Source organism: Plasmodium vinckei (genome assembly GCF_900681995.1).
Source record: "Plasmodium vinckei vinckei genome assembly, chromosome: PVVCY_10".
NCBI classification, from domain to species: domain Eukaryota; phylum Apicomplexa; class Aconoidasida; order Haemosporida; family Plasmodiidae; genus Plasmodium; species Plasmodium vinckei.
The window spans coordinates 1,667,698-1,690,676 of NC_051302.1; the positions used below are offsets into that span (position 1 = coordinate 1,667,698).

General features: G+C 22.9%; 7 protein-coding genes across 7 annotated transcripts; 5 read left to right on the top strand and 2 right to left on the bottom strand.

The window, feature by feature from the left end:
• Window positions 1-1,130: 1,130 nt before the first annotated feature.
• Window positions 1,131-4,389, top strand: PVVCY_1004470 (U2 snRNP-associated SURP motif-containing protein, putative; the record flags this gene model as incomplete). Its single annotated transcript, XM_008625895.1, has 9 exons — window positions 1,131-1,193; window positions 1,411-1,495; window positions 1,648-1,739; window positions 1,870-1,969; window positions 2,139-2,332; window positions 2,487-3,103; window positions 3,247-3,324; window positions 3,490-3,604; window positions 3,757-4,389. 9 exons carry the CDS (start codon window positions 1,131-1,133, stop codon window positions 4,387-4,389), a joined length of 1,977 nt encoding a protein of 658 aa, XP_008624117.1.
• Window positions 4,390-5,892: 1,503 nt separating this feature from the next.
• PVVCY_1004480 (ubiquitin-40S ribosomal protein S27a, putative) lies at window positions 5,893-7,015 on the top strand (the record flags this gene model as incomplete). The annotated part of the gene is made up of 3 exons (XM_008625896.1): window positions 5,893-5,995; window positions 6,336-6,421; window positions 6,755-7,015. The coding sequence occupies 3 exons, from the start codon at window positions 5,893-5,895 to the stop codon at window positions 7,013-7,015; spliced, it is 450 nt and encodes a 149-aa protein (XP_008624118.1).
• Window positions 7,016-8,435: 1,420 nt separating this feature from the next.
• On the top strand, window positions 8,436-9,875 carry PVVCY_1004490 (U1 small nuclear ribonucleoprotein C, putative; the record flags this gene model as incomplete). The annotated part of the gene is made up of 1 exon (XM_008625897.1): window positions 8,436-9,875. The coding sequence occupies one exon, from the start codon at window positions 8,436-8,438 to the stop codon at window positions 9,873-9,875; it is 1,440 nt and encodes a 479-aa protein (XP_008624119.1).
• A 1,555-nt stretch (window positions 9,876-11,430) lies between these two features.
• PVVCY_1004500 (26S proteasome regulatory subunit RPN6, putative) lies at window positions 11,431-13,299 on the top strand (the record flags this gene model as incomplete). The annotated part of the gene is made up of 1 exon (XM_008625898.1): window positions 11,431-13,299. The coding sequence occupies one exon, from the start codon at window positions 11,431-11,433 to the stop codon at window positions 13,297-13,299; it is 1,869 nt and encodes a 622-aa protein (XP_008624120.1).
• A 750-nt stretch (window positions 13,300-14,049) lies between these two features.
• PVVCY_1004510 (conserved Plasmodium protein, unknown function) lies at window positions 14,050-14,613 on the bottom strand (the record flags this gene model as incomplete). The annotated part of the gene is made up of 1 exon (XM_008625899.1): window positions 14,050-14,613. The coding sequence occupies one exon, from the start codon at window positions 14,611-14,613 to the stop codon at window positions 14,050-14,052; it is 564 nt and encodes a 187-aa protein (XP_008624121.1).
• Window positions 14,614-15,891: 1,278 nt separating this feature from the next.
• PVVCY_1004520 (conserved Plasmodium protein, unknown function) lies at window positions 15,892-18,315 on the bottom strand (the record flags this gene model as incomplete). Its single annotated transcript, XM_008625900.1, has 1 exon — window positions 15,892-18,315. The coding sequence occupies one exon, from the start codon at window positions 18,313-18,315 to the stop codon at window positions 15,892-15,894; it is 2,424 nt and encodes an 807-aa protein (XP_008624122.1).
• A 1,133-nt stretch (window positions 18,316-19,448) lies between these two features.
• On the top strand, window positions 19,449-22,886 carry PVVCY_1004530 (conserved Plasmodium protein, unknown function; the record flags this gene model as incomplete). Its single annotated transcript, XM_008625901.2, has 15 exons — window positions 19,449-19,572; window positions 19,923-20,191; window positions 20,345-20,497; window positions 20,659-20,739; window positions 20,853-20,923; window positions 21,029-21,155; window positions 21,283-21,364; window positions 21,533-21,581; window positions 21,669-21,783; window positions 21,927-21,995; window positions 22,107-22,184; window positions 22,307-22,373; window positions 22,462-22,515; window positions 22,607-22,713; window positions 22,821-22,886. 15 exons carry the CDS (start codon window positions 19,449-19,451, stop codon window positions 22,884-22,886), a joined length of 1,512 nt encoding a protein of 503 aa, XP_008624123.2.
• Window positions 22,887-22,979: the final 93 nt, after the last annotated feature.

Genomic DNA, 22,979 nt, shown 5'->3' on the forward strand with positions numbered 1-22,979 from the left:
TTTACATAAAAAATCAATATATAATTCGATTTATCATCACTGTTATTTTATTTTAGTACATATATTATATAAAGAATATATTGTACATGTGTAATTTTCTTGAAAAAAACAAAAAAAAATATGTTTAACAAAAAATTATGCTAAACATTGTGTAAAACAAAAATGTAAAAAGGTATATTATAAATACACCAAAATGTAATACTGTTTTAGTGGCATATATTTATGAAAACGGTTTGCGTTCATACTCACACAATGCTATCAATCTAATTTAAAATTAAAACAACGAAAATTATATAAAATGAAACATAAAAAAAGGGGAGCATGATAAAAATAACAATAAAAGCTACAAAAGGAAAGATATTTAAGTATATTGAATATATGTATAACTACATACATATATACAATTAAAATACTATAGCTTAAAAAGAACTATTCAAGCAATATTTCATAAAATTGTAAATAGGAAAGGCATTAAAAAATACATAAAAAATTAAAATCATTATTAAAACCTTTTTAAATTTTCAGTCTGCTGCATTTGAAAATGAAAGAAAAAAATATATATATATTTACACAATAGATGCATTTTATTAGGGAATGATCATAAACTATAAATACGCACACGTAACTAAGTATATAAAAATGTTTTACTGCTTTTTGTGTTTTCGTTCGTTTCCTTTCTATATATGACATTTATAAGGAAAAAATATATCAATAATGTTAAATTATAAAAAATATATGCATAGATAAGTAATAATTAGAATAAATACTAAAAATAGGAACAAATTAAAACGGGGTTTCTTTCACATTTAACTTTTTATTACCTAAGATACGAAATTTTCCTTCACATCTATTTCATTAATCATATATTGTTTTAACTCGGAGATAATTAATTTTAAGGGTTTTAAAAAATTTTTTAATTAAAAAAAAATATCTATTAAATAAAAGGATTATATATAAAAAGTATAGAAGGATGAAAATGTATTTCTTCATGTAAATGAAGACTTATCTTTTTTCTTTTTTGTGTATATTGATGAGAAAAAAACATTCCGACGATAAAAAAAAAAGTGAAGCCAAAAGAAATAAAGGAATACTGGAAAATTAGTATATATATCTAAGTGGATACTTACAGAATGTATACTCAATTTAATAGGAATAAAAAGAAGAAAAACGATACTGAATATGAAAAAATAAATGTAGGACTAAAAGATGTTGCTTAAATTAAAAAATACATCAATTATACTTTAGTTACATTTATATATGTGTATATTCACATCATATTTAGTGTAATATATATTAGTTTTACCAAATTCAACTTTAGCCATTGCTTAGACCTTTAAAAAATGTTTTATTATATTTTCATTTAATTTATTTTATATTGTATTTGATATTTTTCTTGTTCAATTTCAAAAGGAAGAAGAAGCTGCAAGCATATATGCTCAATTCGTTCGGTCGTTTGAGGGGAACGACTTTGAAAAAGGAAATCAATTTGTTAAAAGTAAACAAAACAAAATAACTAGTTAAAAAAATTTAATTAAACTAAATGTATTCGAATAGATATATAAAGAATGGATGGAGGATGTCCTATTGAAAATATTATTTTAATTTCTTTTTCTTTTTTTTCTTTGGATTTTTAAATAACTGAAATAGGTGCGAAAGTGTTGAACCCGTCTAAGTTCGACTATTTCCCAGAAGATAATGATGACGATGATAATAAAAAGAGGAAAAGCAAATTCACAAAGGTATGCATTGCCGAAAAATATAATTCATTCCTGCATATGTATATGAAATGGCAAATGGAAATTTGTTATTGTAGAGAAATTGCATTAAAGATACGAGTTATACAGTTTTATTTTTTTATCATACTTGTAGGATAATAATTTTAATGAAGAAAACACGAAAAAACATGAGAAACCCGAAACAAATAAAAGTGGTTTAGGAAAAGTAAAGGAAATTGATAGTTTCTTAGAAGGTTGGCTTTTACACAAACAATAGTACATTATGTACATATGCGTGTGCGTATATTGCTTTATACTTTTTATATATTTGAAAAATATGGACGTGAAAAACACATATATGCAAATGCATTTCTACTTATTTATTCCGATTTATATAAATGTCATTATATTTCCTTATTAAAGAAATTAAGTTAAAGCAGAAAATATTGGATGAAAGGAAAATATTAAAAGAGCAGGCCCAACTAGCTAAATCTGAAGAAGAAAAAATCAAAATTAATAAAAAAATAATAGAAATCGAAAAAAATGAAGTAATTTTTTCTTATACACAAAGGAATGAAACAGTTGCTAATTTATATCTAGGAAACCTATCTGCAGAGGTTATTAAAAATGATGCACAAAAGAAATAATAAAATAAAGAATAGCCAAAATAAATAAAAAAATATTGGTTATGCATAGTCAAATGTTGTATTATGAGTACTTTATCATAAAAATCACTCTTAATACATTTTTCTTTTCAATTACTGTGCGCAGGTAACTGAAGAATATTTATGTCAACGGTTTGGAAAATTTGGGAAAGTGAGCAGTGTAAAAATAATGTATCCTCGTAAAGAAGAAGACAAAAAAAAAGGGAAAATTTCAGGATTTGTTTGCTTTGAAAATAAAGAAGACGCAGAGAATGCTAAGGATGCATTAGACGGAGTAGAAATGTTTGGAAAACCTGTGATAATTGGATGGAGCAAGGCTATTCCGAAATTTTTAAGCTTGAACAAAAATGAATATAAAAATAGTCATTTTGATAAAAATAAAAGCTCCTTTAATACATCAAACAAAAGCATTCAAATCATTTTACCCGAAGATAAAAAAGTTAAACGAATAATTGATTTGTTAGCGAAATATGTGACCGAAGAAGGATATGCTTTTGAAGAAATAATAAAAAAAAATGAAAAAGACAATCCAATGTTTAATTTTATTTTTAACACATCAGATTTGCATTATTATTATAAGTGGAGAGTTTTTTCATTTGCACAAGGAGATAGTTATAGAAATTGGAGAGTAGATTCATTTCAAATGTATGAAAATAGTTATGTTTATATCCCACCAGTTCCAAAAAATAAAAAAGATAATGTTCCAAGGATAAATAAAAAAATGTAAAATTCAAAGAGAATATATATTTTGTGTATCGTTTAATAAATATAATTACACAATACGATTACTTATATTGTTAAGAAAATACAATAAAAAATATATTGCCAATATGAATTTTATAACGTGATGGGATTTTTTTTTATAGGAAAAATAAAAAGTGTGATATGGATGAGAAAAAGAAAAGCAAGCTTAATAGTATTATTAACAATTTAAGCAAAAAGAGGTATTTCTTGAAAATAAGATACATAAATATATATATATATCAATTGTCGAGTGCTTGTGACTTCGATGTATCTAATAGTTGTTTAGTTTTAGTGGAATGAATTATTCGAAAAAAGGGACATGCATATATTTATCCGAGCATAATATGTTTTATTTTTTTTTGTAGAATAAGCATATGCCGTGCTATGATATTTTGCACACGCCATAGTGATTTCAGCTTCGATATCGTAAAAATAATATCTAGTTATCTAACTGATTTAAAATACGATTTACTAAAAAAGGTAAATGCACGTAAAACAGTGAATTTGTATAAATAACAATTCTTTTTGGTATTTACATTCAAATATATTTAATTTGTGCCTATGAGCGTGTGCTTATACATATTTAACTATTTACTCATTCGGTTATTTCATTATATTTTTCGATTTCGCAGATAAATTTGGTATACTTAATCTCAGACATTTTGTACAATTGTAGTAACCAACTTTTTTCGTCATGGGCATATCGGAAACATATGGAAGAAGCACTACCTCGAATATTTTATTATTTTAGAAAACACATAAAAAAGTGTGATAGTAAGATAAAGGCAAAGTTATTTTCCGACTCAATAATGAGTATATTTAATATGTGGGACACATGGGCAATTTACACTATTGTTTTTATGAATGGATTAAAATGCTTATTATCAACTAAAAAATTAAATTATATAAAAAATAAAATGCATGATTCAGAAAATGAAGATGATTTATTAAATGGGACAAAAATAGAGTTTTTTGATGAACTTAAAATTTATCCATTAAATTTAAGAAGAAATGCATATATATATTTCCAAAAAGATGAAAACCAAATAAATCGGTTATGTGAGCAACGAGGGTTGTATTTTGATGACAACTTTAAGAAAAAAAAAAAAATTAAATACTTATTAATATATGATGACTTTTATGGTTTCAATACCAATAATGTAGGAAATGGAAAAAGTCATTTAAACGAAGTTGCTATAAGTGACGGTAATAAAAATATTTCATCCCAAATCTCCGAAACAAGTGATACTGCTTTACATGAATAATGCAAAGTAGGGAAATACTATAATTTGATGAAGTATCAAATGAAAAACTAAATAAAATAGTTTTGTTTTATTTTAATTATAATATGATCTTGAAAAATATTTAAAAATTTGTTTGCACACAGATATTATTTTGTTGTGCCTGTTTTTTTGTTTTTTTCAATGTTTTTATACATTTATATACATAAACCTACATAATTGCTTATATGTTTCATATTTTTATTATATCAGTTCGTATATGCAATAATATACAAAACAATATGATTAATGTTTTTAATAAATGTAGTTTTAATTAACCTTGTTCTGTGTATATAGACAAATATCCCTTATTATATTATTTATTTTATTACTTTTTTATGTTTAATTTATGTATTTAATATAACAAAATAAAGATATTTTGTTAAAACAACATACCCAATAAAACATATTTGATTAATAACAATGAAACTATTGATAAGCTATTTTTTTAATATATGTGGTTAGTATAATTATAAAAAAAGGATGATAATATCTTTTTTATATAATAGTGAATACATAATATGAGGTATAATTGATATACGTTTATAACATGAGTATATCTATAAGTAATTTGTATGACGTTATACATTAAAGAATAGCCATTGTAATTTTTTAATTAAAATAAAGTTTAAAAAGGATTAAAATTAAGGCATAAATAATCAAGCTATATTATTTTTAGTAACAACTGCGATGATATTGCATTTATTTATTATATGTATTTAATCATATATAAAAATATGCTTAAATATTAATTTTTATACTTTTTAAATATGTTTGTATAAGTATTTTTTTTTCTATAATTTTAATATTTCATGTCACCTTTTTGGATGTAAAATTCCCCCAATTATGAGTTTTAAATTAGTAGTCAATTTTGATAAAAAGGGAAAATATATATATTTTTTTATTTTGTGCTTATGTAGTATAAGCTTTAACAAAGACTTATAATAAAAGTTTTTTTGCCCATTAAATGCTCACATATAACTGCAATATATCCAAATACTGTTTTATATAGCATTATTTTATGCCTTAATAAATTACATAAAAAATATTATTTTTTACGTACTATAATATAGTACATATATCCTAAAATACTATTACCACTTCGACCACCAGTGTCGGCTCATTTTCCAAAGCTATTTTTTATTAATAAATGTATAATAAATAGGCATATATAAATTAATAAGTAATAAATTTATATATATATAATGTATGCATACATGTAAATAAATATACAATATTTGTTTATTAGCCTATATTATATAATGGCTATATAACGTTTTAATACATTATATTCATTCACTTTAAAAAAATAGTGCCCAAAAATACTTAAACGCCAATTTTTAAAAATCCAAAAAAATAATTCATGTAATATAAATATATTAATTTAAAAATAAATTAATATAAATTTATTTTTTAAGTTTTTATTTATGGATACTTAAAATAAACCAAATTAAGAATTAAAGAATTTTATTTCTTATTTTAATTAGAATGAAAATATTAATAAACATTCCTTATGATGGCTCTTTATGTATTGAGTCATCCGATGTTAATACCATAAAAAATGTAAAAGAACAAATATCTGAATTAAAAGGTTAGTATATTATTTCAGTTTATTTATATGTACTTATTTTTATGACTTAAACACTGTTAAAACTGCATTGTAATATATATAGCATTTTCCTAATATTTACTATACCACATCGTGTTTATAATTTATTCACAAAATAAAAATTTTCCATACTTTTGTAACACTATAAAAAGTGTGATTTTGATGTTCATTATTACATTTATTTTATTGTTGATATAAAAGGGGGGCTATAAAGATGGCTCCCTTTATATACTTCGAAGCATATGAACATATATATAGAGTATATATTTTTTGGAATGTTCATTCAAAATATATATATAATTTTTTTTAAATAAATTTATAGGTATTCCCTGTGATTCTCAGAAATTATACAAAAACGGACGTCTATTGGAAGACGAAGATATAATTGAAGTTGACCAATGTGAATATGTAAGAAGAAAAATATATGCATGTGTTATGTTACTTATGAATAATTATATGTATCGAGTTATATAATTTCTTATGATATTATATTGGTTGCATTTTTATTTTTAATGATGATAAAATTTGTCAAATGCAAGTAGGGACATGAGAATATAAAATATGTTCGTTATTGTTATCTGAAAAAATAAAAAATGTCTATTGCATTTTATTTAATTTTTTGAACACACTTCTCTTTTTAAAAAATATATATAATGAACTACATTATTATTATATACTGTTTTTTTATATGTCGTTTATTATACATAAATTAAAAATATCCAATTTATTTTTTCATTTTAGGAATACACCATAGATTTAAATTTCAGTTTACTTGGTGGTGGTAAAAAAAAGAAGAAGAAAGTTTACAAAAAACCCAAAAAAGAAAAACATAAGAAAAAAAAAGTAAAATTAGCAATATTAAAGTTTTACAAAGTCGGGGATGATGGAAAAGTATTTAGACTAAAAAAACAATGCAACAATTGTGTCCCTGGAACATTAATGGCTTCTCATTTTAATAGAGATTACTGTGGAAGATGCCACTTAACCATTATGAAAAAATAAACAATTCCATTTAGTATGTACGTGTAAATATATTAATTATACATATAAAGCATAAAACTCTTTTTAAAAAGAGTTTTTCCTTTTTTTTTTACCTTTAAGTACTATATATTCAATATAAGCATACATTCTACGAATTTTCATTAAAAAAACTAAGACTTATGAATTAAGAATAATATAATTTATATCTCTATAAAAGCGATTGCTTTTTTTAAACGATATGAATAGTGTATATATTGTATTCTTCCCCATCATATACTTGTATATTTTAATCAAAATATATGAAATCAATAATTTGGGGGGAGGCAATACAACTTAAATTGATGCTAAATAGCATAAATAACATATAAGTATACTGCGATGGCTTATTTAAAATATTCTATAAGTTTTATATACATGCAAAATGTGTGTGTAAATGTGGTAAAAATCAGAAAATAATCTATATTATGATTAATAATGTTCATTTTTTCTTTGTATTTTGATTTTTATGTATTTGAAAAATGGAAACAATGCGTAAAAATTGGGGCAGAGAAGAAAAATGTGCATAGGAAATGAATATAATAACATATTTATGTGATAAATAAAAATTTTTTAATTTATATAATGTTTTTTCAAGCTAATTGTTTAGCATTTTTTATACGCAACAAAAATGACAATTTCATGAAATAATTTATTTAAATAGGAAACTAAAAAATATTGGCAAAAAATTGCATAATCACATTGTCTGATTTAATGATAAGAGTGCGAAAAATAGAATAAAAATCGTCTTGGTTTTTGCATTTATAAAAGAATGAAAATGTACTCATAAGAATAGTATACATGTAATGTTTATAAAAAAAATAATATGTAATAAAATTATTAAATTTAATTTATTTTTATACATATATATTTTATATATACATGTTCATTTTTATATAAAAGTTAAGGAAATTTTTGTAACCTTGTGAGTAATCATTTTGCTCTCGAAAAATGGAATAATTATTTTAATAATAAATTACTTAATTTCGTGCATTAAAGCAAATACATTATATATTATTCATACAGAAGATAGATGAAAAAAATATATTAAAATAAAAAAAGCGATTTGTACTTATAAAAAAGAAAAATAATGAACAAGAACCAAATTTGAAAACTTGAAAAGCAGTCGTAGTGAAACTGTTATCATTGATAGTTAATATAGCCACCAAGAAGGACCATATAATTTTTTCATAGATAGTACATGCGCGCATATAAATCCTATATATTTTTATGTTTTCTCTCAATATAAATGGTACTAAATTCGAAGAGTTTGCTTTTATGGAAATTGGAATGACTTTACCCGAATATTGTAATTGTTAGATATTTATTTTAAAAAAATATGAGAAAAAAACAAATTAAAGTATAATGAGTTATATATATTAACATATAATGTATATCATAATAAATGACAGAATATTGGGTAAGTTCAAAAAAACATTATTGTGAGACGTGCAATTGCTGGCTATCAGGACATAAATTAAATATAAAAAATCATGAAAAAAGTGCAAGACATATTGAAAACTTCCGAAAGCTGCTTAATGAATCATATAAAAGGAAAGAAGAAGAAACAAAAGAACAAAAATTTATTGAACAAGAGTTAAAAAAATTAGAAAATATTGAAAAACAATTTCGTTCAAATTTAAATAACAATGGGGGTAATTCGATTAATCCGAGTAGTAATATAAGCACGCCAAAGCCTAATTTAAGTAAACCATATGATAATCGTAAAGCTATTAATAATAATAAAATATATCATAGAAGTTTCAATAAGAATTATAAAAGTAACAATAGTAATAATTTAAATTCGACAGGGAGGTATAGCAGTAATTATAATTCTAGTAACACAAACACATGGGTATTAATGGTACATGAGCATACAGGATGCTTGGTATTTTTTAATATGCTAACAAATGAAGTGAGTTATGAAAAGCCACAAAACTTTGTTTATGAAAATATACAAGCATCTGAAAAGTTTACTGCTGAAAATGGGTGGTTTAAATATTTTGATTATAATTCATATAGTAATTATTATTATAACATATATAAACAATTAAGTATATGGGAATATTCTGAGAAAACGATAAGTAATTTGGCTAATTTTATGAAAATTTGCAACCAGAATGCGGGAGAAAATACGAATATAGTCAATCACGCAGAATATTTCGAAAATGTATCAAACATTTTAGGAGAAAATATTGTTGATAAGGAGAAGGGGGGGAAAAAAGTATCTATCCCGGTAAAACCAATTATTGAAAAAAAAAAAAAAGAGTTGCATAATAATAATTTATCAAATGATATTAATAATACAACAAGTAATATAAAAATAGATCAAATGTTTCAGTATGATTCTCACAATAAAAGCGCTAGCGAATATGGTGAAAATTGTGTGAGAAATGATGTAAAAAATGAAGTGGAAGCAGAAAATAATAATGAAACAGATATTGATAAAAATATAAAAAGTGCAAATGAAGGTATACCAAATTTATTGCAACAAAATGATGAAAGTTCAAAACCGGGTATGTGGGAAGTTGTTGAAAACGACGAAATAAAAACAATTTCAGAAGAAAATATTGAAAACATTTTTTATAAAATTAAGACAAAAGAAGAATTAGAAAATGAGGAAATCAAAGAAATTGAGGATAATTTAGAAAAAGAATATTCTAACTTTAACGAATTTTATGTTAAAAAAAAACAATTAGAAAACAAAGAACTATATTTAAGCCAAGAATTTAAATTTGTAAACAAACCTATATATAAAAAAGCTATTGATAAAAATGACAACAAGAAGGTCGATTTTGCCAAAAGAAATATTAAACCAAAACAAGCCAAAAAAAAAATTACATGAATAGATAAAATATATTAATTATGGTAGAATATTATAATTTTTTAAGTTCTTAAATATGTGTATACTATTCATACATATTAATAGATATATATTTATGCATATTTAAGAAGTAAAAGTGTCTATTGGATGTATAATATGTACTTCTGTATATGCTATAAGTCGCGGTTTCATCTTGGGCATGTTCACTAATGCATTTATATCCAAGTAATAATCATATTTTTATGTAGTTTCCCTTTTTATGTCATTTTCTCAAATATAAACGCAACAAATGTGAAATGCCAAAATGTTCCACTTTTAAAATGTTTTATTGCATTATTTTTTTTATTAAATATATTTGTGTGTATTGATATTATGCATATTTATATTTCCTTTAACTTGTTTAAACTTATGCATATTTGTTGATTTTTAACTTGCTATATAAAATAAACTAAATGAACATATAAAAATATATTTTCCTTTCAACATTTATAAAAGAAATATACATGTGGATGCCTAAATATCTAAGGAACCTGGCATCACGAGGAAGAAAAATAAAAAAAAAACAAAAAATACTGCATATAAATATTCTAAAAAAAATAGTGTAAAACTAATTATTAAAAAAAACGTCGATAAGTATAATATTATTATATTATATTAGTAAATATTCATATGTGAATATAATTTTTAAGCTTAAAAAATAAATGAGAAAAAATGCTATACACAAATAAATATAAAAATTAAAAATAAATACACTATGTACATAAATTAAATAAAGAGATACAGTTGTGTCATATATATAGCACAAAAATAATTGCAATAATAATAAGCATGAATAAATAAAAACAATACTCATCAATATATAATTAAAAATAAAACAACAAATTAACAAATTTCACATGAAAGATAAATCATTTAAAAGCCGTGATTTATTATAGCGCAATAATTAGCCCAATGAAAATAGTGTAATGTATATAAATTATATATATATTAATATGTAATGATATTTATCATATATATATATATAAAGGGAATGAATTTTGCTGTGACACAAAGATTATTTTTACCATATAATAAAACCTGCTTTAGCTGCTTATGAAAAACAAAAACACATACGAATTTTGAATGATATTATATAAATATTTTTCATAGAATTAATATTTAGAAAAAAAATTATAATGCTCATATGTTGAATTGCTGCTAATAGAAGTAGTAGCAGTAGTATATATAAATATAATTTATACATGTTTTTATATTAATAAATTTTTCCGATATAACCACAAAACATTATAGTTTTTATCATTTTAACAGTATAATGTTTTTCAATATTCTCTCAGAAAATATATGAGTATATTAATATATATATGTACTTAAGGGAAAGTCGATTCATTTCATTGATTATTTGAAGCGAGTCCTAAAAGTGTATATATAAATATTTACATTTATTTTCAATATTTACCAAAATTTCTGTACTTAAGTATAGTTGCAAATTAAGACTCTACGGCATCAACGCACACACAAGCTCAAAATACTTTAATAATAATAAATATTATTATTTTTTTCGAAAAATATAAACAAAATGGAAGCTTTTGCAGAGATAGAAAATGCTTATAAAGAAATAGAAGATGAAATAATAAGAAGTGTTGATTCATTATGCGATGGTAATTATTTGAAAATAAAAGATGAGGTAATTATGCCACTTATGAGTGATAGCTTAATTGAGAAAATAATAATATTGAACAGGCATATTAATGATAATAGTAACCCAGAGGAATTTGAAAAAAAAGTAACAAATGAAAAGGTTATGCAGATAAATGATAAATTAATATATTTATTGTGTGATTATTACATTAATAAAGAAGATATTGATAACTTAATTAATTTTACAACAAGTAACGAGAATTATTTTAGTGTATTACCACAAGCCAAAACAGCGAAATTAATAAGAAACATCGTTGAAAAGATATCTAAAAAGATTCGTAACATTAGCACTTTATACATAATATTTAAAAAATATATGAATTGGGCATATGAGAAAAAAAGGAACTTTCTACGATGCCGTATCGAAGTAAAGATAATTATATTATTTATATTAAAACAAAAATATAAAACAGCATTAAGTTTAATTGAAAGATTATTAAAAGAAGTAAAGAAGGTGGATGATAAAGCATTGTTGCTTGAGCTATATATTGTAGAAACCAAAATATATATGTTACTTAAAAATTCTACAAAAATGAAAGCTTCATTAACATTTGCTAAGAATATAGCTAATACAATAAATACTGCTATATATATTAATAGTGAAATAGACTTATTATCTGGAATATTATATATATATGAAAAGGATTATAGAAGTGCATATATTTATTTATACGAATGTTATGAAACCTTATATACATATATATATAATAGCCAGAATAACACTCTCGATTTTTTAAGTAAAAAACATAATGACTTTTATTCAGTTATTATACATAATATTATTAATACTAGTACAATATCTTCTCAGAACAGAACTAAAAGTATAAGCCAGATTAGTCCATTTCTATTATCATTTTACACCTTTTATGAATATTATGACTGCAGTAACAGTTTGTTAAACATTGATGAAATGAATTTGTTGTCGAATAATGTTAATTTAATATATAGTGATATTGCGTGTAACATAAGTACAAGTTATCAAGAACTTGAAGAAGGAAAAATGTATTGTATAACTAACCCAATTGAATTAAACTATGAGTTGATAAACAATTTGACAATAGATAATTATGGGAACTTGTTGGAATTGACTTCTTCCAATGCTGGTGATATGCGTGAAAATAATAGTAATAAGAGCCCTGTTTTCATTTTCCCTGAAAATAACAATATAAATGGCAATTTTGGCTTAAATTTAAATATCGAAAATTTAAAACTTATTGTGCCTTTGAAATATATGCTACTTTGCAAAATATTGGAAGAAAATAATAGAAAAGACATAAATACCATTTTATGTGAAAACAACAAATTAAATTATATACCAAACAAAGAGATACAAATATTATTAGACATATCTAAATGTTACGAAAATAGGACATTAGATATATTTGAAAATGTAATAAAATACAATATTTTCCTTATCAACATCGATAAAGTTATATATAATTACTTAAAAGAGTTATATGAGTTGTTGCTAGAAAAAAATATATTAAAAATTATTGAAGCATATAGTTGCATTGATTTAAACTACATAGGTCAAAAGTTAAACCTAGATATAAATAAAATTATCTCCAAATTATCAGAAATGATATTAGATAAAAAATTAAATGGAACACTAGATCAGAATGCTGGTATTCTCATCTTGTATGACGATATGCCAGATACAAAAATGTATCAAAATGTTTTAGAAATAATAAACAACTTAACCGAATCAGTCGACATACTATATCAAAAGGCTCAACTGACCATATAAGAATCTTGATAAAAGGAGTTGAAATTGTTTCGATACATTTTCCATTCTTCTAAATTTTTATAAACAATTGGACTCGATTATTTAAATATTGAGGCTTTGAAAAAAATGTTATTTATTCTTTTCGTTGTTATTATTTTTTCAAGCGAACTCCCCTAAAACAGTTTTATATTAAGTCCATGTTTATTCACTTCATATATATATGAATATATATTTTTTTTCCTTTAATTTTTCCATATATACTTTTTACGATTTATATATTTTTACGTTTTTCTGTGGAAACATAGTTTCTCTCACTTTACATAATTTTTTTAAAACAAACGTATTTAGAAACGTCGTCAAATTAAACAAATACACATGTATATGCATGCACGCATATATGATTAAATATCATTTTTGACAATATGATTGCCTAATGATGTTAGCAGTTTATTACATTTATTTTAGGATAATTACTGATTATTTTTTATGAGTATATTTTAATATTGAAAATAATTTTATTTTTAATATATATTTTGGCAAATTTATAAAATTAGTAAAGTTTTTTGCTTACACTAAAAAATACGTTATAAGGCAAAGGGAATGGGAAAAAACGAAGCAAAATAATTGTGTATAATTAACAGATATATATAAATACATTTGTGTGTTATATGTACAAAATGGAGTATAAACATAAACAATTGAATGGAATAGATGTATAAGGGTATTTGTTTTAAAAGGAATTTGTAGACATATGTTACTACAATTTTTTGTCTACTCAAGGAACCAAAACATTGGCCCTTCTCCCTTAGACCCATCGGTTCTTTTAGGCATCCATGGGAATGAACTTGATTTATTTTTGATAATATAATTACTTCCATATATACACATAGAAGAATAAAATATAACAAACGACCATAAGAACCAAACAATGGATACTTCTAATTTGTTAGCATCTCGTAAATGCTCAATACTTGGTACAATCCTTTGAGGTTGTTTTTGTTTTAATCTATTATACAAAGTTAATCTAAAAATATCTGTTCTTTCAGGACCATGAAAGCCAGATCCTCTTATTTTATTTCCACTTTTGCTTTCACTATTTAAATCATCTATTGTTATGACTTTTCCATGATATGAATGGTTTAAATAACTTAATATATCACCTGGACTTTTATCTAAAATTGGAGTTATAGCTTTGGTTTTTTCAACAGGCCTTATAATATTTAATAAATTCGTAGGTGCAATGTATTTCCATTGGTTAAAATCATGCCATTTTCCTAAATATATGTGATTTCCTGCAAACTTTTTTGCCGATAAATTAAACAATCCAGATGCCATTCTTCCGTTCGCATATATATGGTTAATATAATTGAACTTGTGATAACTTTTGCAAATTATTGACTTTGTAACCTTCTCCCCTTTCTACTCTTAATATTAATGAATAATTATTTGTACTTTTATGGAACATACATGAGATAAGCAAATGCTATATATTTTAAAATAAAATTAAAGCAAGTTGGCGAATATGCTTCAAAAATATTTTATCATTAAAATTGGTCAAAATAAGTAACCATGAATATATTTATAAAAATATACATATGAGTTACTCAAACATGGTAAAAAATATATATGCTTTATAATTTTTCATTATAAAATCTGAATGAAGGAATGTGTTATATTTGTTTAGTATATTACCCATCTTTTTCTTATAATAATATATTATTTTTCTTGGACGTATACATTTTTGACTATTTAAAATATTCTTTGAACGTAAAAAAATAGTAATATATTTTAATTATATTATATATAAATGTGAAAAATATAAATAAAAGTCATTCATAGTATGATGGGAAAAAGTATGATAAATTAGTGATTGAACTGGGAATTATTAATAAATGAAAAATTAGTACTTTTATTTATATATAACTATTTTTTTAATTATCTATAAGTTTATTGGGATATTTTTTTATAAGTGCACGTTATTTTTATATAAAGTTGTGTAAAAAAAGTAATAAATAAATTCGTATTTATTGAAAATTGGTATCAAGAAAAGTGTAATACATGTTTATCCATGTATAAATAATAATTATAAACAAATATAAAACATTAGTCATATAATGGAAATAAAATGTGTTAATATGAAAAAAAATTAACAATTTTTGTTTAATGTGTATACAAACTATGCAAAGTACGCGGTAAATTTTTCAGGTGAAAATAATTACCTTTATTATGAATAAAAGTTTTAGGAACTTATCATAATAATATAAAATATTTTCAAATGTAAAAAACATATTTATAATTTAAATTATTTTTATTTTTTACGGGTATGTACCACAAGAAAGTTCGCGTGTGAATTGTCTGCTATATATATAGGATGAATTATTCTTTTTGTTTTAAAGTGGCAAAGTTTTGAAAAAAATATATAAAAAGGGAATATAAATAGGAATAAAATTATATATGTGCGAATGTAAAATTAAAAAATTAAAAGCATTATTAGGATGTGTAAAAAATGGTTAAATACAAATAAGGGGAAAGAAATTCATATTATATTCAGATTTTATTTATTATTTGAATTACAAGTGCAAGAAGTATATATACATATAAATTTGAAAAAACCTAAGTATTGTTAAAATCGTATACAAACTTAGAAACATCCAAATTTAAAATATTAACATATGCATTATCTTCAAAGAAATGTTTAACACTTGGGAAAGTTCTGCCTCGATCACTATTAACAAATTCTTTTATATAAGTACCGGATTCAGCTAACAAATATAACAAAGAAAAATGTTTATGAATATAAACTAATTTAAATTCATATATTTTTCTTTTTCTATTAATTAATCCTCTTCTATGAAGTACTCTTATTGGTGTTTTTTGGGCAATATTTAATATGCAATCATCACAGTTTTCATAATTTAATACTTGTTTATTAATTTTGGTTATTTTTTCTTTAGTCATTACACACGAATGATATATGATGCATTTGTATGCTTTTTTCCTATCCTCTCCAAATTTCATAACCTTTTTAATTAATTCATAATTTGTACTAAAAGCAATATTACTGAATTTTACATCCACGAAACTGCTAATACTGTAAGAGGGTTTATTATTTAATATGTGAGAGTTATCATTTATAATATTTTTATCTTTAGTGTTATTAGCTTTGGGAACAAAAACTGCATTACTATCAAATTGGGCATTATAATTGGGATCAGACTTTTCGTCATCATTTGCACTATAATTTATGTTATCGTTTTTGTCCACATTTGTGGTATTATCCTTTTTAATAATTTCCTCAAATAGTAGCACTTCGATTTCCTTGTTATAATTAGTATTTACATGTAAATTTGCTATATTTTTATCTTTCAAAAATATATCCTTTGATTTTTCTGCTAAGATGCTTCCAATATCGAGGTCATATAAATATACAGCATTTTGCCTATTTAATAATACATAACATGCATTAATAAGGTTTACTGGGGGAGTTATAATACTTTCTTTTTGATGTGTAACTTGATTTAGTGAATTATGTCCTTTTTTATTATACTGTTTTAATAAATGAAATAATTCTTGAACAGTTTTCCGTTGAAATATATTAGTAGTGTTGTTATGTGGTTCTATGTTATTAAGTTTAATAAAAAATAAATAAAAATTTAAAAAAGAAAACCTTGTTTCTTTTAAAGTAAAAAGAAAAGGTCGACCTATATTCATCATTCTGACATCTTTGTCTTCTCTTCCAGCAGCCATAAATGCAAATGTGGAAGATGGGAATACTTTTGCAAAAATTTCATAAATGCATTCCTCTACTGATATTTGAGATACAGATGAATTATTTATTAACCATTTTGTTTGAGAACAATTCTTATTATATTTATTATAATATCCAAAAATACATAAATTATTAATAGAAATATATATATCTATATTGAAATTTAAATTGGCATCAGAAGAATTTGTCTTCATGTCGTCATTTTGTATGAAATTATTTATATCTTCAGCATGATAATCTAATAAAGGATGGTCTTCGTTTAAAATATTAAAAATATCGATTTTTTGATCATTACTATTTATTAATTTTTTTTTTTTTGCATTAAATTTTCTATCATCATTTTCAACATCACTACTATCATTGGGGTAGACTGTTTTACCATTATTATTAATGTTGCGATTATTGGAATTATTAATATTATTATTTCTGTGGTCATTGCCAATTTTTTCGTGATGAGCATCATTGGCTGTATTATTATAATCGAAGGAGTATATGTCAAAAACTAATGTGGAATTTTTATACAAGCTGGTAATAAATTTGATCATATCATCATTCAAGTCTAATAATGTAAATATTTTTTTATAGAATGTTAAATAAACATAAATTAAGGTATAAGTAAATGATATATATATATTATTTCTGACTGTGTTATTTTTTATTTTTGTTTTTATAACAATATGATCTTTTATTTTTTCATAAATTTTTTGAAATGATTCTAAGGTGATATCTTGTATATTTTTAATATCTTTCCCTATATATAAATATAAGAAAAATAATATTATATCAACATTATTTAAAAGATTATGAGCGACATTTATAGCATTATTAATATTTTGGATAATTTGTTTTCTTTCTTGTGCACCCAATGTAAGCTTATTTTTCATTAAATCATTATGAAAATGACTTTTTTTATTATATAACATTATTAAATCGATATTGTGTAAACCATTACACAATTTACACAAATGCATATTGATATAAGCCTTTTGATGAGAATTTCCATACTCATTTTGCATATTTTCATTTTCTTTATTAAGATATTGAAGAAATTGTTCCATATTATTATCTAGGTAATACGAATTTCCTTTGCTTGTATTTTTTTCATGGCAATCATTTTCCATACAATCGTTGCTTTTGTCTTTTTCATTTTTGCCTTCACATTCGCTATCACAAATATAATCGCTTAAAAAGTATCTGTCAAAATATAAGAGATCGTGATTGCTACCATTTTCGTTTGATATAAAACACCGAAAACATGTATTAGTCATTCTGTTTTTTTTATGGGTAAATTAATGGGAGAAAAACGTAGACAACAAAATTAACTGAGCTTATATAACACTAATATAAGCCCCGATCGATAGAGGAGCATATATATAGGTGTGTGATTTGTTCACATATATTTGGGCAAATGTTAAATTTTCAAATTTTATTTGATACCGTTTGTGGTATTTTACGAAACAAATATATAAATTCCTTTATACGAATTTGAGTTTCATATTTTAATTTTTTTTGCATTTTAGATGTATTTAATATAAAATTTAACAAAAAAATAATTAAGATGCATATTTTATATGATTATGTATACATTGTTAATGTGTGGTAGGGAAAATATATATAAACAAAAAATAGAATAAAAGAAAAAAAGATAAATGGGATATAAACTTGTTTGTTTGTGTTTCAACATTGAAAACACACAAATAAATATTAAATATAATAGAAAAATATATCAAATATGAAAAACAAACAAATAACAATATAATTTATTTTTTATATCGTTTTTTTTAACCCAAGTATAAATGCTCCTCTCCCATTTCATATAGTATAAGATTTTTTTATATTTTTGTAAGGATTCTTTTTCACCATTCTTCATAAAAATTTCTTATTATTAACTTTTAATATGTGGCTTATTACTATCCCTTTTAATCATCCTAAATTTATACATATTTAAGAATATATTTTTTAAATATACGTGTTTACAGGTATCTCTATTCTTGTATAATTGCAAATAAACATGCACATACAAGCCATGGCAAATAACATACCTAATAAATAATAATTAACCACGAATTCGACATTAAAACTTAATACAAATAGTTTTAAAGCATTTTTATATATACAGGATTTACCTTTTTTTAAATAAATTAAATTAAAATATAAAGTTTGCTATTTCCTGTGTGATTAAGGGAAAACATTATGCTTTTTAGGAGCACATATAAAGAATATATACATATTCTTACACATATATGCCGATTCTTATGTTCCATATATTAAAACAAGTTTTAACCCATTAAAAATCATAAAAAATAAAAAACAAAACAAGGTGTATAGTTTGAATTATTTTTACAAAATATATAGCATCTGAAATATTGAATCTTTAGTTCCATCTATTAAATTTATTATCATGCGAAGTAATAATTTAATAAATCAAGAGCTAGATATGTTTTCCTATAAAGACCCTGAATTGTGGAACGATGAAAACATCTATGATGAAACCCAAGCGCCGTGGTTTTATCATATTAACAACCGTAATAAAGAATCAAAAAGCAATATAATATATATATAATTTAACATATAAATATACAACTAAGTACTACATTATGTGAATAAAGGAATATATATCTGCATATATAATTGCCATCAGCACATTATATATTTATGATAACTGAGAAAACACCAAAATAGGAATGCATTTTTCATGCTATAACATGGTTCATGTGTTTCTATCTATACTTTGTATTTTTATATAATAAATATATGATGTGTTGAGTTGGGTTGGGTTCAATATTATGCCACAAAAGTGTTTTTGTGTATTTGTTTTTGTACTTTATTGATTTATTAATATTTTCCTTTTATTTTTTATGCAATCATTATACAGTGCTCGATTTAAATAAGGAAGACTTGATAAACATAAAAAACGTAATTGATAATGATAAGAAGAGGGGAGTGGTATATAATAACATATTAGATGTAATAGATTTTGAAACATATTACGGTATAATGCGTAAAATTAATAGCAGCATGAACAATGTATTATCGGTTTATTTATTTTCATGTAAATACTTCTTAAACAAATATTCCAAAGAGGCAGATACAGATGGAAGGGTTAAATTTGTTTTCATTTTTGGAAATAACACCTCCGATCTAGTAAATATAAAACATGAAAATTAAAGAAAATATTCACACAATGGGAATATGTATTTATATAAATTTTGCAGATATGGTTTTTATTTCCTTTCTTTTTGATATTAAAATATACGTATAGATAAATACATTATATTTATTATACACATTTTATAGGACTCTGTCTGTTCTTCAATAATATATAGTTTTTTTTTATACATATGGTATAACTTAAAAAGTAAAATAGACAAAGGAAGTGAAGATAATGGACTGATGTTTTTTGTTCCTGTTATAAATATTAAAAGGGGTGATATGCGTCTTAAAATTTTGGTAGAAACAAAAATTAGGCATATATATATATATATATATATATATGTATAGAATTATTGCTAGATTATTATTAGTATAATTCAATTGGGGAATATATGTATGGAATTTTACGTATAATTTATCATTTGTGTCATTATTGATAATGTAATTTTGTTTATTAGGAAAAATGGTGGTTAGAAAAATGTGAGATTAAAAATCCAGAAGAAATTTTAGTTTTTAACGATGATGAGCATTTATTAGATGTATGTAAATCTTTATAAGGAAAATAAAACACTGAAATGTCATATATATATATTAGCAGTTGCATATATTTTTATAATATTGTTTATAACTTTGCCTATACTTTTTTATGCAGGTTCTAAAGTATGATCATAAATACTATATATGTTTAGTAGACTTTAACACTTTCGAGACTAATAATATTTAGTAAGTATTTTTTTTTTGAATTTCTCATTTCATTGATTTTCTTATAGCTGCAGTGTATATATACACATCACACAAATTAATCGTGGATTTTTTTTATTTTATTAGCAATAAAGATAATGTTAAATCGATAATTGACCACCATGTGTATAAGGGAAAGGGAGAAAACCATAGAATAACGAAATCAATTTATCCGATTTGTGTTTGCAGCTGCATGGTTATTATAGCTTATTTAGTAAGTAATAAAAAGTTAATTAAAAATTACAATAATCAATTATGATTATAAGTGCAAAGGGAACAATAAAATATACGAAAATAGTAAATAGTTAAAAACATAAATAAATGAACATCTTCAATTTTAGTATAAGCATTCTAGTGATTTTCTCGGAGTGCCATTTGTTAATAAAAATACATTATGGTTAATGTATGGAGCCATTTTAAAAGGTTAAAGCAAATAAAAAATATATTATAAATAAATGGTATAATAGCATTGTGCCCTATAAAAATTGGTGAATGCATATATATTCAAAGAGTATTAACATTTGTTTCTTAATATGTTATGATTCACATTACGGCATATATACATATTTGTATTTTCGATTTTATACCCAGATTCAAATAACTTTATAAAAAGAGATTTAGGAAAGCGATGGATTCAATCGTAATATGAATGCTATAAAAAAATATACAGCAAAAATAATAAAAAGTACATATATATATGTCCATGGTCGTGATATTATTTTTATAGGGATTTAGACATATTTTTGTCATTGAAAAGGAATTTCAAAATATCCAATAAAATGGACATTTATATAACATACCTCTTTAATACAGTTCGATTTTCTGTTAATTTAAAAACATTTGTAAGAACAAACCATGATTGATTAATATATTTGTTTTCTAAATTTTATTGAAACTGAGCTTAATGACAAAGACAAGAAAAAGATCAAGCAACAAGTTTAATCCTTATATATATTTTTATGTGTTAATATTCTTCACTTTATAGGGGATCGAAAATGTGTTATTTTCCGACTATAAAGACTATAATTATTTCATTTGTGGGAAAAAAATAAAGGTAATAGTGTGATGAAAATGAAAAAATATAATGAATACTTTTTATATTATTTTATTTTAATACATTTATCATTTTTATTATTAATATATTTTTTTACTACGTATGTATTAGATAAGAGTGTCATCAATAGATTTTAGTATAGATTTCCTATTTTCTCATGAAGATTCGAATCGATTAGTCGAAAAAATGGTAACGCATCAATAGTAAAGAATAACATAATCATACAAATATGTATATCTCTATATGATATACCAAAAATGAAGACATTTTTAATATGATAATAAATATATTTTTTTATTGATTTTTTTTAGTATAATCTATGCCATGAAAACAATTTTTCGATGTTCATTTTAATAGGATCTTATTTAAATAATTATAGTAAGTTAATAAATATTTAAATTTATGAAACCTGTTACAAATTTATGTGATATATATATGCATATGATTTTTTTCAATTCATTATCAGAATTCCAGAAAGATGTGTCTATCTTATTTTACAAAAATGATGTAGATAGAGATAGTAAGCTTTTAATGATATAATACTTGTTGATATGTTTCATATGGTGGTTGATTTATAATAGTAAACATAAAACATATTTTTTTTTTATAAGATTTAATGAATACTTTGCTTGCAAATGAAGAGATAAAGCTTTCGAAGAAAGGATATAAAAGCATAAGATTTGGAGATAACATTCAAAATTTTGACATATATCAAATTGTAACTAAGCTTTTTTACATTATTACTATTTGAATCATTATTATATACCTATCCAAATTATGACTCATTTAATTACACAATTATTTCTTTTTTTATATAATTTTTAGAATAATATAAGTTACTCAAGAAAAAGATTAGAGAATTTTTTAACTATATATTTTTCGGAATCCTAAAGAATAGTATATCATATAAATAAAATGCATAATGTATATATATTTATTTATAAGATGAAATAATTAATACCACATTAATATATGTGTGTATAT